The 14,907-nt window shown below is 33.0% G+C and overlaps 1 protein-coding gene across 14 annotated transcripts in view; it reads left to right on the top strand.

The window, feature by feature from the left end:
- Positions 1-14,907, top strand: part of LOC145277655 (dixin-like) — a 326,945-nt gene that overhangs the window by 244,059 nt on the left and 67,979 nt on the right. For all 14 annotated transcript variants that reach the window (XM_080129265.1, XM_080129264.1, XM_080129262.1 and 11 more), the window contains 4 exons: positions 3,136-3,278; positions 6,118-6,204; positions 8,296-8,400; positions 14,397-14,501. In XM_080129265.1, the coding sequence (XP_079985391.1) occupies positions 3,136-3,278; positions 6,118-6,204; positions 8,296-8,400; positions 14,397-14,501 (440 nt within the window). The remainder of the gene's footprint in view (positions 1-3,135; positions 3,279-6,117; positions 6,205-8,295; positions 8,401-14,396; positions 14,502-14,907) is intronic.

Raw genomic sequence — 14,907 nt, 5'->3', positions numbered from 1 at the left:
ACTGACATATCAAACTTTGATCCTGAATTTTCTATTAGTTGTGTCATCCATGAAAGCTTTCAGAGGAGATGTCAGGTATCCATTTCCAAAGTCTGCTAGTCCTGTATCACTGGAAGCTGTTTTTATGACTTCCATTGCAACCACAAAAAGTATTGGGGAGATGGCACAGCCCATTGTGATGTCAACATCGAGGTTGATACAGCTGGTTGTGTATTCCTTTGTTGAAAATCTCATCAGAAAACCATCAAAGTACATCTTCAGCATTTCACAAATGTTGAGTGGCACATGATATGTTTGAAGAGACATCTGGATCATTTCGTGTGGGACAGATCCATAGGCATTTGCCAAATCAACCCATATGACATCAAGGTCTTTCTTTTCTGCTTTGGCTTTCTGAATTGCATCCCAGATCATAGTGGCATGCTGTAAACATCCAGGCACTCCTGGAATACTTCCATTTTGCACAGACACATCTAAGTAGTCATTTTTCTGAAGGTAACTGGTCAGCCTAGCAGCCATTATGGAGAAGAATATTTTCCCCTCAACATTGAGCAATAAGATGGGTCTAAACTGGTTGCTAGATCTTCTTTTGGAATGTAAACACCATCTGCTTTAATCCAGTGGGCGCTAATCTTCTTGTTCTTCCAGGCCGACCTCAGAAGTCCATGGAGCCATGCTAGACTTGTAAAGTAAATATGGTTTTCCGTTTGGCCCTGGTGATGATTTTCTTCTTACTTTCTTGACTACTTTTTCAACTTCTTGTAAGGTGTGTGTGTGTGTAGGGGGGGGGGGGCTTCTCATTTTTGTATCATTTTTTTTTTTTTTTTTTTCTGGTTTCCACTGACCAGAGATGTTGCTTGATGGTTTGGTTTTTTGGTCTGAGTATGTCTCCCTGAGGTGCTGCTCTAATGTTTCTTTAGCTACAGTCAGAGTTCCTGATTTTGGCTACTCAGATAACAACCTGGCGAACTGGAAAGACCCTTGAAAGAGCTTGTTGTGTGTCTTCTTCCGTTTGTTGCTCTTTTTCCTGGCAGCTTCTGCTTTACTGAGGGTGCTATGTTTGGCTTTCAGGTCTCGCCACAGTGCTTGTTGGCCTTGTCTTTCAGCATCTGAAGCATTTTTCATTTGTTTAGGAAGATTCTTTTGGATCCTGATCTCTTCCATCAAACGTTGACGTCTGGATTTCTGAGGAGGCTTTTTCTCTTTGACCTTTTGTATTCCTATGGTGTCTTTGCAGGTTGTATAAACGATGTCTCTATACATTTCTAACTTTTGGTCAAGAGTGCTTTTCCCTAACACAGGGTCAAGTTTTGTAACAAGAAGGTAATCAAGTTGCTCCCATTCATCCTTGGTATTAGCTGATGGCAAATTTAGCTTACCACGCTTACCATTAAGGGCTTGCATCAAGTCCTCATCTGTGTTGAGAGCGTGGATGTCTGCGGCACTGTTGTTTAGATCCTGACCTTGGTCTTCCAATGTCTTATCTGCTGACGCAGCACACTGCTGCTCATGCAGGTGAGCACCTAAGCATCCATTCTTTGTTCTATGGATTTTCATGCCTCTTTCTGTTGAGAATGTCCTTCCACAAACGCATGGGAATTCTGATCTAGTTGTCCATTGTGGATTGCCAGTTGTGATTGGAGGGTCACCGATGGACTCTTCATTCTCTCTAATATACTTTACTACAATTTATTTTTAAAAATTATGTAGTCCTGCTTTGACAACTGGTAATATGGAGACAATTTTCAATTATGACTGAAAAATAAAATAAGCAGATATAATTTATGAGTTATCTCCCTTATTATTAATTTTTTATAATTTCTTTTTCTGTATAAGTTTTGCAGATGTGTAAACAAATGTGTAAGTTAAAACTAAAATGATTTCACTACAAAACCAACATAGTCTATAAATGGTAGTTTTTATTTAATCCATAAATATGACGTTAGCAGGTATTATTACTTAAGTTCAAAGTAGACTTCAGAATAATGGTAACCAAGGGGTAACTCCACACTACCCTAAGCTCCAAAATTGTAGTCTCAGCACCAGATGTACTTTAAGATAATGCCCAAGATTTCCAGAATTTCCATGAACAGAGTTTCTTTCCAAGAACTTCTCATATTTCAAATATGTGACCACAAGCTTGCTACCCTGAGGGCTACAACCTGATCGTCTTCAAATCTAATATCATAAATGTCCTCATAATTTTAATCTATGCCATGGGTTTCCAAACTACAGCCTATGGGCCAAATCCGGCCTGCCAAAGTCATTAATCCAGCTCATGGAGTTCTTATAGAAAATGTAAAAATATTCAGGAAAAATTTTTAAATGGAAATGCATGAAAATAGTGTGGGGGCTTTTCTTTTTATTCAGAAAATGATTTTAAAAAATGAGGTTTTGGAGAACCAGTTTCATTAAAATCAAAACTAATGAGCTAAACCGTATAAAACATGTCCAGAGCATTTTTTTTTTTGTATTTTTTGACCTGCATAACTCTTAAAAAAAAATATCAGCAATATCCCCCCCCCCCCCGTTCAAAAATTTTGGAGACCCCTGATCTATGCCATTTATCAGTATCTCTTGAAAGAACCCTTGGCAATCTTTTTAGAAATCACAGAGTTCTCTGGAACCCTGGTGGGGAAATCCTGCTCCAATCTATTATTGTTTCCATGGTAGGTGCTAAATATAAAGATATCTTGTGAGATTTTAAAAGTTGGACCTAAATCGCATTTTAGCTGGCATGTCAAACTTTGATACCAACTCGATAATTTTCATTTTATTAATTCTATTTATTCTTAATAATCTCATAATATTTTTCATCATCCAACTGACACTGCATCCAGTTCATTAAACTCTTATCCTCGAGTGGCTTTTAGCCTTGATTCGTGATGACTAGTAAAAAAAAAAGGAGGAAGGAAAAAATAATCTGTTAAAATTTCATCAGCAAACTCCTCATTGTGTCACAACCTATCTACTAATGAGTCTCTCTCATTGTCTGTGGCTCTAATTATTCCAGTGAATTATGTTTTAGTAATAAAACAAAAAGTTTGTTTGTTGTTTCATCTTTCCGTTTCATGTTGTTTTATATTTTGCTTTTTACTCTTTGTGTTCTCTATTGAATTTCTATGTTCATTTCAGACAGTGAAGACTCTGTGGAATACGGACAAGATTGTACTGTTGTTCTTGACCAGCAACAATACAGTGATCTCATGAAAGAATATGATGACTTAGCTGACACAATGAAGCAAGCAAAGAAAGATATCCTCAGACTGCAGGATTTGGTAGGTACCAATATCTAGTTAATGCTGCTGTTTCTTCTTCTTCTTCTAATACTACTATTTCTATTATGTTTTTTGCTTCTGCTATTTCTTTTTATACTACTACTACTTTTACTATGTCTTCTGCTTTTAATACTACTGCTACTATTTCTTTAAATACTAATACTTCTACTATTTCTTTTAATATTGCTATTTCTACTGTTTCTTCTTTCAATATTACTACTACCATTTCTATAATACTACTACTTTCTTTTGCTTTTAATACTACTACTCCTACTATTTTAATATTACTGGTATTTTTTTAATACTACTACTTTTATATATTCTACTTTTAATACTACTACGTCTACTATTTCTTTTTTATACTACTACTACTACTACCACTGTTTCTTCTTTATTAAATGTTATTGTTGAATTGTCATAGACACAGCTAGGTACTATTTATATCTTGACTCGTGATAAGATAGGCGGTCTAGTGTTTGTCAGTGGAAAGGATGGTTTTAACAGTGCTTTGGAGGCCTCATTACATTTATTTTTTATCCTCTTACCTAAAATATTGTTGGAAATTTTTTTTTAAAGTTGCTTTTAACAGTAATAACACATTTTTAACCAACTTTCTTACACATCCATGTCAATCTAGTCAAGCCTTTAATTCACTTCTACGCATTTGGAAATTGTTAAATTTGATAACCTCTATTGCTTATTTAATATATAAAACTAGCTCACCCGTGCCCTGGCATTGCTCTGGAAAGTAGATTAACTCAAGAAATTTTATGCCCGACCCCCACAATGTTAAAAGAAGATCCACAGAATTTTCTGTCCTTTCTGGTCAATATTACATATTATTAGTAATAGCATGGTCACAAATACCATGTTTGTTATGCAGCTGAAACCTGCATCCATGTAAATATTTACCTTGGAAATTCTGAAATCAAATGGAGATAAGTAATAATTTCCAGAAACACACATCAGTTATTGGCAGGAAGCGTGACCATATTGGAATTATATATAGCACCTGTGTTTCTATGGTGTTTCTATGATGACTGAATTTATAGCGAAAAAAAATCGATTTTACTTTATTAATATTGGAGATAAAGTTAGTCTTTTGTCATTGGTGTATTTGTGTGTACAAATTAGATACTTGAAGTTTTTTGCTAAAAATATATGGTCACCTGCAGACTATGCATAAATATTTTTACCGAACACTTTCTAATTAAGAACAATCACTATTTTCAATGTCGTAAAAGGAATATATAAATCAATTAATCAGTGAAAAAAAATCATTTTGTAATTAGTTTTTTTTTTTTTAATAAATAATTGTCCTGTATAACTATTTAAAAATATATTTAATCAAATTCTTTTAGAGAGGGGCCTCATATTTCTTATATCTTCTGACATTAACAGATGAAAGTTTGATCTTGGTTTAGTCTGGGTTTTTTTTTTTGTGTTTTTTTTTTTCAATTCAGATCCAGGCATGTGAGCACTCTGCTTTTTAGCAGAATACTGCTTTTACTAATTTCAGAAAATGCAGAGTTTCTGCTTAAATTGCTAGAGCCTCTCATAGATGTTAAACAGAATTTGTCTTTTCTTTTTACTAAGAAAGAGCTGATTTTCCCCCTTATGACAGTTCCATTTGAAAACGATAATTTTGCCATGAAGTGTAAGATTTTAAGCAGTTTATGAAGAGGGTAGGTGAGTTAGATGATTTTTGTTTCATCAAGGAATTATTTCCTGTCTCTTTCGCCTCACTTATTCACTTGGTGTTTTTCTCTTTATTTTTTTTTTTTTTTTTACCTTTTTTTAGCTGAAACTGATTAGAGTTTTTTTGTTGTTTTTTTTTTTTAGTAAAAAAAGTTTTTTGTGCTATTTCCACACACACCAGGATAGGAGTTAGGGTTAGGTTGGGAAATCATCTCAATTTCAGCTTTTTTTACCACTGTTAACTCACATCTCTGTCTATCAACTTTATATCACATCTTCACTCACCTGGCAACAAAAGAAAGACGTTATCAAAAGATTTGATGTTAAAATGTTATGGAAGGGTTCCATATCATTAATAAATTTGGCGGTTGCATTGCATGTCTGCTCGGGTTTACATCTGCCTGGGTTGAGAAGCAAGAAAAACTATTAGTAGTTCAGTGGAAATACATCCCATACAAAGTGTTTTCATTGGATAATAGATTAATCACTCTGCATAGAAATATCATTTCATATGAAAAAAATAGTCCATCAAGATATAACTGCTCCACAACAAATGATTAAAGTATTTTAGAAAAAGAAAGAAATTCTCAAAATAATTCTTGTTTGTTTAGTATTTAATCATTATTTTCCAATGAGAATTTGCTGCCAAGTATCCTTTAATCTATTACATAAAGAGAAGTTGTTTGTGTGCATGGTCACTTAAAACTCTAAAACTACAAAACAAACAACCACAAAGTTAGTATTTTCTTGATTGGTGTTGCCTCAAATGAATAATATCCAAAATTTAGAAAAAAGAATGTTCATTGTTTGACCCTAAACAGGTGAAAATTTAATTGAGTGAGAGGGTTTTACATCCAGATTATGTACTAACTAAAGGTAAGTAACTCTGATTTTCCAATTCCTCATAAAAAAGAGAGAGGAATAGGGTTGGTGGAGAAGAAAGAGGATGATGGAGAGAGAGAGTGGAAGAGAGATAGTAAGAGAGTTTTAATTGAAATATTTTACACTTTTAACTCAGATAGTGCTAGATAGCCTGCAAGTCTGTATAAAGTCCTATTTATTTTTTGGTGAGTATTTACCCATTTATAAGGTGACCTTCCCTCAAAAGTATTTGAATCTATGAAACTTTGTCTTTTTATAGTTGCTGAATGGAGGAGGACAAGATGGTGAAACTCCACAAATTAGTACGGATAGTGAATTTCAAGGATATTCTATGTCGGACCAAATGGTAAGTCAGATTTTTATTTTGATTTATCAAATAATGATTTGCAAAATCCCCTCTCGAATGTTTGCAAATAATTATTTGATAGCAGTTCTAACCAGAAGAGAAATAACCCTAAGATAGAGTGCTGCTGCCACATTTGAGGAGTTTTCACTCAGAGCCCATTTTCCTGCATTGTCGTACAAAATCAACTTTACAATCCAGTGGGGGATGATCTCTTGTCTTTCCTACATGTTCTTTCTTGTTGAAGAGATGTTGTTAATCTTTCTTGACTCTATCAGTATTTTTATGGCAGGTGCTCGACTGAACTCAAATCTCTTATTCCCCTGCTGTAAGACATTCACAGGAAGAACTTGTCTAGTTACAACCGTCGCAAGAAATTTCCTTTCATTTTCTGTGCACTTAAAAGCAAATGGAACTTCCATGAACAGAGTTTCTTTCCAAGAACCTATCATCTGTGGAGCACAACACTGTTCAGCTACTTTCCACCCAACTACAACATGGTCATTTTCAAGTCAAATATCAACAAATACCTATCAACCCATCTTCTAAAGAAATCAAATTCTGTTCATTACAGTCATCCTTTCCACTCCTCTCATAATATTATTCATCATCTGACTGACAGTTTCATTAACCTTTTATCCTCGAGTGGCCTTTGACCTGTTGTGACTCATTAGTATAATGATGATATGAGGTTAGTTAAGCCTTAATTGTTATTATATAACAGCAATGATGTGTTAAGTGATTTGATAGATGACCAGCATTTGCATATATACAAACTTTGTGGAGATGTCTATTCTTGAAAAAGAAAAAGTAAAGTTTCTGTTAGAAAAAAACAGTAGGAATTGTATTACAAAATGAGTGCAGAAAATTTAAACGGTGCAACAACTTTTAAAGAAAAGGAACAACAACTGTGTATACTAATTGAACAAGACAAGTATCAAAAAAATGATATGCATTGTATCATTGAGTGAAAATACAGAATAGATTTATTCTGTTTATAGAAGTTTTGTGTTGGCTTGCAACAATCGATGAGTTGATCAGTAAACCGCCAAGTGTTCGGTTCCAAATCGCAGCTTCAACTGACCAGTTTTGCTTTCCTTCAATATATGTGAACCAAAGTCGCATGTTCAGACTACATCACAACAATATGCGAACAGTTAAAGATAAATTAAGATTTGCAAACATGTGCATTTGCAGAACTTATCTTATGTGAAAAAGTTATCAGAAATGCATATTGAATAAGCTAATAAAATCTTTCTCTTTGTTTTTTCTGAACTAGTAGTTATGTTTGGAATAACTACTTCCTCACCCTATGGTGGATGAGTTAAGGGAAGACCCCACAAGGTATTATTTATGTATGCATGTATACTAGAAGGGGCATTCCAAAAGTAATGCCTCCTATTTTTTTTTCTGCCAAAATGAATCGGAGGGGATTATAATTTGCAGTGTTATGATCACTGTAATTATGCATTCATGACCTGAAAGTTTAATTTCTCTGTTGCAGATATTGACAGTGTGAGACTTTAAGAAAGCATCCTCTGTCATGGATGTGTGTCAGAAACAGTGATGCATCATCATTCGTCACTAGAAAAAGTGCATCAAGAATGGTGGCGACTATGTAGAAGAATAAATTCTGGAGCACAAAAGGCTGCTTGTTTTTTTTTTTTTTGTAGCTGTTCAAATTTTTTAGTTAGAAACAAAAAATAAGAGGCTTTACTTTTGGGACTATTCTTCTATAAAGGAAAAACAAACAAAAAAACAAAAGCAAAGCATAATTAAACCCCAAAGAATTTTGTGCTTTCATTATTTACAACTGCTGCTACTAATCATCATCATCATCATCTATCCATCAATTAATCAGTTTATATTCTGTTTAGTGTATGTTTTACATTTTGGCATGTGTTGAACCAACAACAATGAAAAAAAGTAAAGAAGAGCAAGTGAACCACTGCTACATGTCATCTATACAACAAGATTCCAGCTCTTTATGTGAGGAGTCGCCATACAAACTATATGAAAGGGATGGGAGAACTGATTTACTGCAGTGCTAAATTTGAAGTAAAAAGTGAATATGTTTCTTTGTTTCTTTATCAGATTTTACTCCGAAGTCGGCTTCAGCAATCAACCGAGATTTGTACTGAATTACAGGAAGACCTTTCCAAGACGAAACTTGAATGCAGAGAGTTGTATGGCATTAAGGTAGGAAATTTTGAATGGTTTTGTTTCTTGAAAATAATTAAAAAATCTTTGCTGAATTCTTTTTGTAACATTTTCATTAACAAAATCAAGTTCTTTATACATTATTGTCCTGATGACGGTGCTTCTTTTCATTGTCGCACTTTCGTTACTTTTTAACTTAATTGAAATGAGTGTCATATGAACAATAATATCAAGCTAATATTTTGCAATTAAAAATTATAAAAGTTTCTTGCATTATCAGCCAAGTGCTTTGCATAGCCAATGGCAGATTCACATTGTTTGAGGCTCGTTCACACAGCTCCCATAAAGAGACTGATTTGAAAATATTTGTTTCTCTCAGGTTGAAAAACTTCATTGTCATTTATCATCTCACTCTGTTTTATCTATGCTATTTGATCTTACATGTCAGCCATCTTTGATTCAATTCTGGGAATGATTCTGCTTTGCAGATCTAGGTTATTATGATATGCACTCAGTGTTACCCTTGTCAAAATTCAGACCAGCTAACTTAATCGCCATTGATGTAGGGTCCCTAATATATTATAACATTTTGTGATAAAAATGGATATCAATCAAAACGTGTTCTTAAGGTGTGTCAAGACTTAAACATGACAGACCGATGAATTGAATGTTTTGTAGAGATGTGCAGATTCATAAGAGACTAATGAAAATGCCATTTAACACTAAAGCATGATAAAATTGTTATATTTTCAGTAAATAGTTCTTTGTACACATGTATGTTCTTTATGTGTGTGGGGTATTTATACATGGTCTCTTTTTTTGTTTTTCATTTTTTTATAGTCACTTTTTTTTCATCATCACTGTTTTATCTGTGTTTGCTATACAATAAGCATTTTTATGCAGGGAGACATTCACTGAGTTTTCATAAATGGTTTTATTTTGGAAAGAAATAATCCAGGAGAAAGCAAGACTAATGTTCTCTTAACTAATTATTTAGTTATTAGTTAACTTATCTGAAATGAGTGATGCATGGAGAGACATTAGAGTAACAATTCACACCCTGAAAGCCTTTACAGTGGTAGTGATGTTCCCTTTTCACGGCTTCCACAAAGAGACTGATTTAAAAACCTTTTTTTCTCTTAGCTGAAAAAATATGATGTCATTTGTCATTTCATTCTGTTTTATCTACCGTTTGACCTGTTGCCCTTTACCTCAACTTTACGTCATCCATCCGATTCTGTTTTGCAGATTTGGGCTATCATGACATGCACTCAGTGTGACTCTTGTCAAAATCCAAACTAGCTGATTTAATCACTATTATAGGGTTCCTCTGGTATTGGTATTTGGGAAATTTCCGGGCTGATATCTAGGGATACGTTTAATTGACTGGGGGAGATGCACCCCTGAATAAACTCACCTGGCGGGTAGGCAACAAGGCAGTACTCCACGCCATGATGTACCAGCAACCTGCAGCAAGATGCCTTCCTGAACCTGCATGTCAAACACGTTTGCCAGAGCGAATGGTGACATCTGAAGTGTGTGTGACATAAAGTTGTGCCTTGTGGATCACCTAAAAACACGTCGTAGCTGAGGCTTGCTCAATCCTAATGAGCAAAATGCATACTTGTATCGGAGTTCTGCCAACAACGATAGGGTCCGTGATATATAATAGAATGACGGACTGAATTTCTTATAGCGATTCTTAGACATATCCAGAATAGAAGGCATTCGTCAAATGGGTGCATTTAGTATGAAAATCCGGTGTGTATTTATAGTGAGATTCAAGTAAAAAATAGCAGTTTGAAATAAAATAAAACGGAAAACTTATGACTATATTTACTTATCAGTGAAAAATCTTAGTGTATGCCAAGAATTATGAAAAATGAGTGAGTAGAATTTTAATACAAAAATAAAATTATTATTTGTATTATTCGGACTATTGTTTTCGTCTTTTTTTTTCACACAATGTTTTAGTAGGTGTAACCTCCGACCTTCTTCAGGTGTCTTGTTGAACTCTGGGAATTTCTTCGCAAGGATCCATGGCACAGTGGATAAAGTATTTGGTAGAATTTGGTTGTAAGTTACACTCTTCTGGAAGTTGAAAGTTCAATCCGCAGTGCAGATGACCCTCAAAAATACAATTACTAATTACTTAAAACTTCTAACCAATCATAGCTGATGGAACTCAAGCATGCAATCCCCATCGATTAAATAAACGGTTCTGTTAAAAAATCTGTACAGATTCCTGAGAAAAAGATTCCAGAGTTTGACAAGACACATCTGAAGAAGTCAGAGGTTACGTCGACTGAAATGTTGTGCAAATAACACTCAAGATGAGAACAGTAGTCCAAATGATACAAATTATCAATCCTCATCTCAAAAATTTAGGAACATATAATAAAATTAATTTACTATTCACAAACTCTGAATGACGAGATCACATGGTGTCTTTATATTAGAAAAAGGGAGATAATCTTTCACACTATGCTCGTTTGGCACAAATGTTCAGAGTTCATGGATTCTAAATAGTAAATTAATTTTATTTTTTATTAAAATTCTGTTCTCTTATTTTCCATAATTTTTGTGTACACTAATATTTTTCACTGATAAATGTATTCATCGTTTGTACATGGCATAATCACATTGACACACCAGTTCTCATTGGATCACTAAAGTTAAGCAACATTGAGCCTGGTCAGTGTCAGATGAATGACCATTTAAGATGAGAAATATTAATCCTTATCCTCGATTGGTCTTCGGGCCTTAATAAGTGGTGACTCCTTTGTAAAAAAATAAAAGCACTCTATATAGTAGAATGTTGACACTTTCCTGCAAGAGCTGCAAAAACCTAATGTCATCATCTTCTCTAACAGGGATATATATATATATATATATATATATATATATATATATATATATATATATGCAACTGGAAGGGGGTGGCATTTGTAAATTTTATACTCCTATGAAACTTCCTTCTTTGGAGGAAGCTAGTTTTACCCGCCTAGGGTTAGTGCCACTTCAGTAGTAATAGTATATTTATGTTTTCCTGTTATTTTATTTGGTTGGTTGGTTGGTTGTTTTTGTTTTACGGCATATCAACCCTTTTCGGGTTATTTAATGCCGAATCCAAAGATTTTGAAGAAAATTTTTTTTAATAGAATATATGTGCTGTTTTTATGTCGGTTTCTATTTAACCCATAGTTGGGAACCTAACAGGTACTACCACTCTGGGTCAGAGTGGACCTGGGAGCAATGGTAATTAAAGGGTGGCTCCACACTCCCCAAAGCCCACAAGCTGGGGCCTCACCACTGAATATAGTTTAAGGTCATATCCAGGACCCCCATTGAAGGACTTTTACCCTCTGCAGGGGGGGGCAGTCGGCGTATTCTAATGCCCCACTGACAGAGCCTATTTTATTTGGAACTGCCATATTTTGCATGTATCTTAAGATAAATAAGTACCAAAAATGCTTAAGTGTGACAATGTACGGATGGACAGTCTTTTATATGTGGACATATCAGAAAAATAAAGGAAATTAAATATTTTTTTCTTTCTTGAATTATTTTAAGCTTCAAGCTGTTCATAAAATCTGAACACATGGGATTATTGAATATTTTTAATTCAATCAAATGAAATCAAAAAATACATTTTTGATTGATTACAAAAATAAGAGATTGGTTTAATAGCATTTTCCCTAATTGTATTGAAATACATTATTATTTGGAGTTATTTCAAAGGTCTCCTCATTTACCTGACCTTAGTCCTCTTGATTTTTTTTTTCTGGGAGATGCTTTCAGTCTTAGAATGTTCACCCTCCTAGACTATCTTCTCTCTCAGAAGTGGTTAATTTATTGTTAATTGACTAACGCACTCCTACTAGGAAATTCCAATGGGACAGATCAGGCATTTTTGTAGAGTAGAGTGCACCTATCCTAGTGCATTCATGTTTGAAAACCACGCCTAACCTTGTGTCTAACCTCCTTGCCGATCTATATAATATTCAACCTGTTCCTTCCTTAGTTAGACCATACATTACGTTTTGAAAAAGGTCAAATACAATTTTTGAAGGCCAAGTTTGTGAAGTCAAGTTTGGCAACCCAAGAAAGAATATATCATCATGATTACAATAATAGCATGTTCCTATGTTAGTATTCCCTACTTTACATAATGCAATCGTCCAAGTAAAAAGAAAGATGTTAAATAATTTAATATTTATCTGATTTCACTAAAGTTTTTCTGTTCCAGTTTTATTTTAAAAATTAATATTTCAAGGAATTAATATTTGTTTTTGTTCATCAATTTACTATTTAATATTTAATTTAAAAATAAAAGTATTAACAGATTGAATTTTTAATTTTAAAACTGGAATAAATTAATGTAGTAATAACTTATTAAAATGTCTGATGGAAATTATATTGAAGGTGTTATCTGAATAAAAACTTGTGTTGATGTTGCATACCAATCCAAACGATTTCTTATTTTGAAATTCCTCAGAAGTAAACGGTGTTACTTAATTTCATTATGATGATGACAACCTGCATCTAGTCCAGTGTACTGCAGCATATGCTGTGGCTATACAGTTTGAAGCTGGAGTTGCCTCTCCAGATGTAGGCCTGGATGGGTGATAAGGAGACCTAGATTTGTCCAGTTACTAGGGCACCTCCTCTTGGTATTACACACAAAGTCCAACTGGAGGGCAATACAGTCAGAGGACAATACATTCAGAGTCAACACAATTTGAAGATTCTCATAAAAATGTAGGTGAAAACGTAATATCTGTAAACAAATTTTTACAGAAATAATTAATGCTGAGTATAAAATATTTTTAATATAATAAACTAGAATATCTGTAAACTAATATTTTTACATAAATGTTTATTTGCATATGTTTTTAAAAGTATATTTATGTACAGAAACATCTGTACAAAAATATTTAATATTGAATGTAAAATATTTTTTATAGAATAAAATAAAATAGATTAAATAAATGGATATGGAATTGAATATATGTTTATGGAAACGAAAATGAATGAATATTAACATAGTTAAAAATATGAATTTTTCATATATAACAAGTTATGAGAAAAATAAAATATGGAAAAGAATATGAATTTTTCATATATAAAAAAATAAAATAAAAGTTATTAAAAGAAAATATGCACAATTTGAAGATTCTCATAAAAAGCTGTTTAAACTACATAATAAATACATAACAAAATTAAATAAATTCTAAAAGATTAAGTAAAGAAACATAATATTAGCAGCATTTTCAGATTAAGTAAAAAAAAAAAACATAATTTGCCAAAATCTTCAAATTAAGTAATACCATTTACTTTAGAGGCATTTCAAACTTGAAACTCACTTAGATCATTGAATATGTGATACTAGCAGTGGGTGGAGGGCAGCTTTGCCCGGTTGTAAAATAAAATGATATATTAATTTGTCCAGATTTCGAGTCATGATTTCAAAAGTGAAAAAAAAAAAAAGTATTTGGGTGCCATCATCATCCAGAATCGAAAGGAAAACTGTAGCCTTTAAAGCTGGTGACGTTACCACTGTACCAACGTGACATGCATATAAATGATTAAAATGATTAAAAATAAACTAAGATGGATGTACAAAATGTTTAACGATGTTTTTTTTCAATTTTAATCCCCTTTTGAATCCTTAAAAACTATTTTAACTGGCTAAAAACCCATAAAAAATCCAGTCATTTGATGCCCCTAGCACTGCTCTGCGACTTTTATTTTTGGAAGAGATAGAGTTTGAAAATATGAAGACAGACGGACATAGTTAGTTTTATAAATTAGATAACAAAACTTGCAGTTTTATATTTGTGTCCAGACTTTACAGACACTCTACAGTAAACTATTCTATTCTATAATAGTTGAAATTTATTTTGTAGTTATTATTTCATATGACAAAATAAAAATGCATTTTGATCTTTAATGAGTTTTTTTTTTATTATTATTATTATTATTATTAAGACATTTTAAGTGCAACTTTTTTGTTTGTCTTCTCTTTCTTTAAGGCTGGTCTCCAACAGCGATTGTCTGAGCAAGAATTGGCACTTGCCAATTCAAAAGCTGAATCATGTCGTGCAGGGTTGGACATGCACAGTTTAGAATCAGAAAAAGTAAGTTGAAGTTTTAAAAAAAAATATTTTATTATAATCTTAATTCTCTACATTAATTATTTTTTTTAGAGCCTGTCAGTCTGGACAACATTGTCAGAACAAGATCAAAGATTAAAAGTAATCAAATGAAAAAAAAAAAAAAAGGAAGTTTTTCCTCCAAAAAACATAAGTGAATCCCCCTTCTTCCAAACCTAAAAATAAGTTTATTGAACCTTTATGCTTTTATTTTTTATTTTTATTTTTTTGAGGGGAATCAAATTGTTCAACTGTTTTTGAAGATTCTCTCTCTCTTTATATATATATATATATAAAGGAACAAGCTGAGTTATGTGTTCATCAACGTTTCGTCTTTATTTCGAGACTTCCTCTGGATGAAAATAAAAGCGAAATAAAGACAAAACGTTGA

Source organism: Euprymna scolopes, chromosome 6 (genome assembly GCF_053919585.1).
Source record: "Euprymna scolopes isolate OS-2025 chromosome 6, ASM5391958v1, whole genome shotgun sequence".
NCBI lineage: Eukaryota > Metazoa > Mollusca > Cephalopoda > Sepiida > Sepiolidae > Euprymna > Euprymna scolopes.
This window is presented reverse-complemented; position numbering and strand designations above follow the sequence as displayed.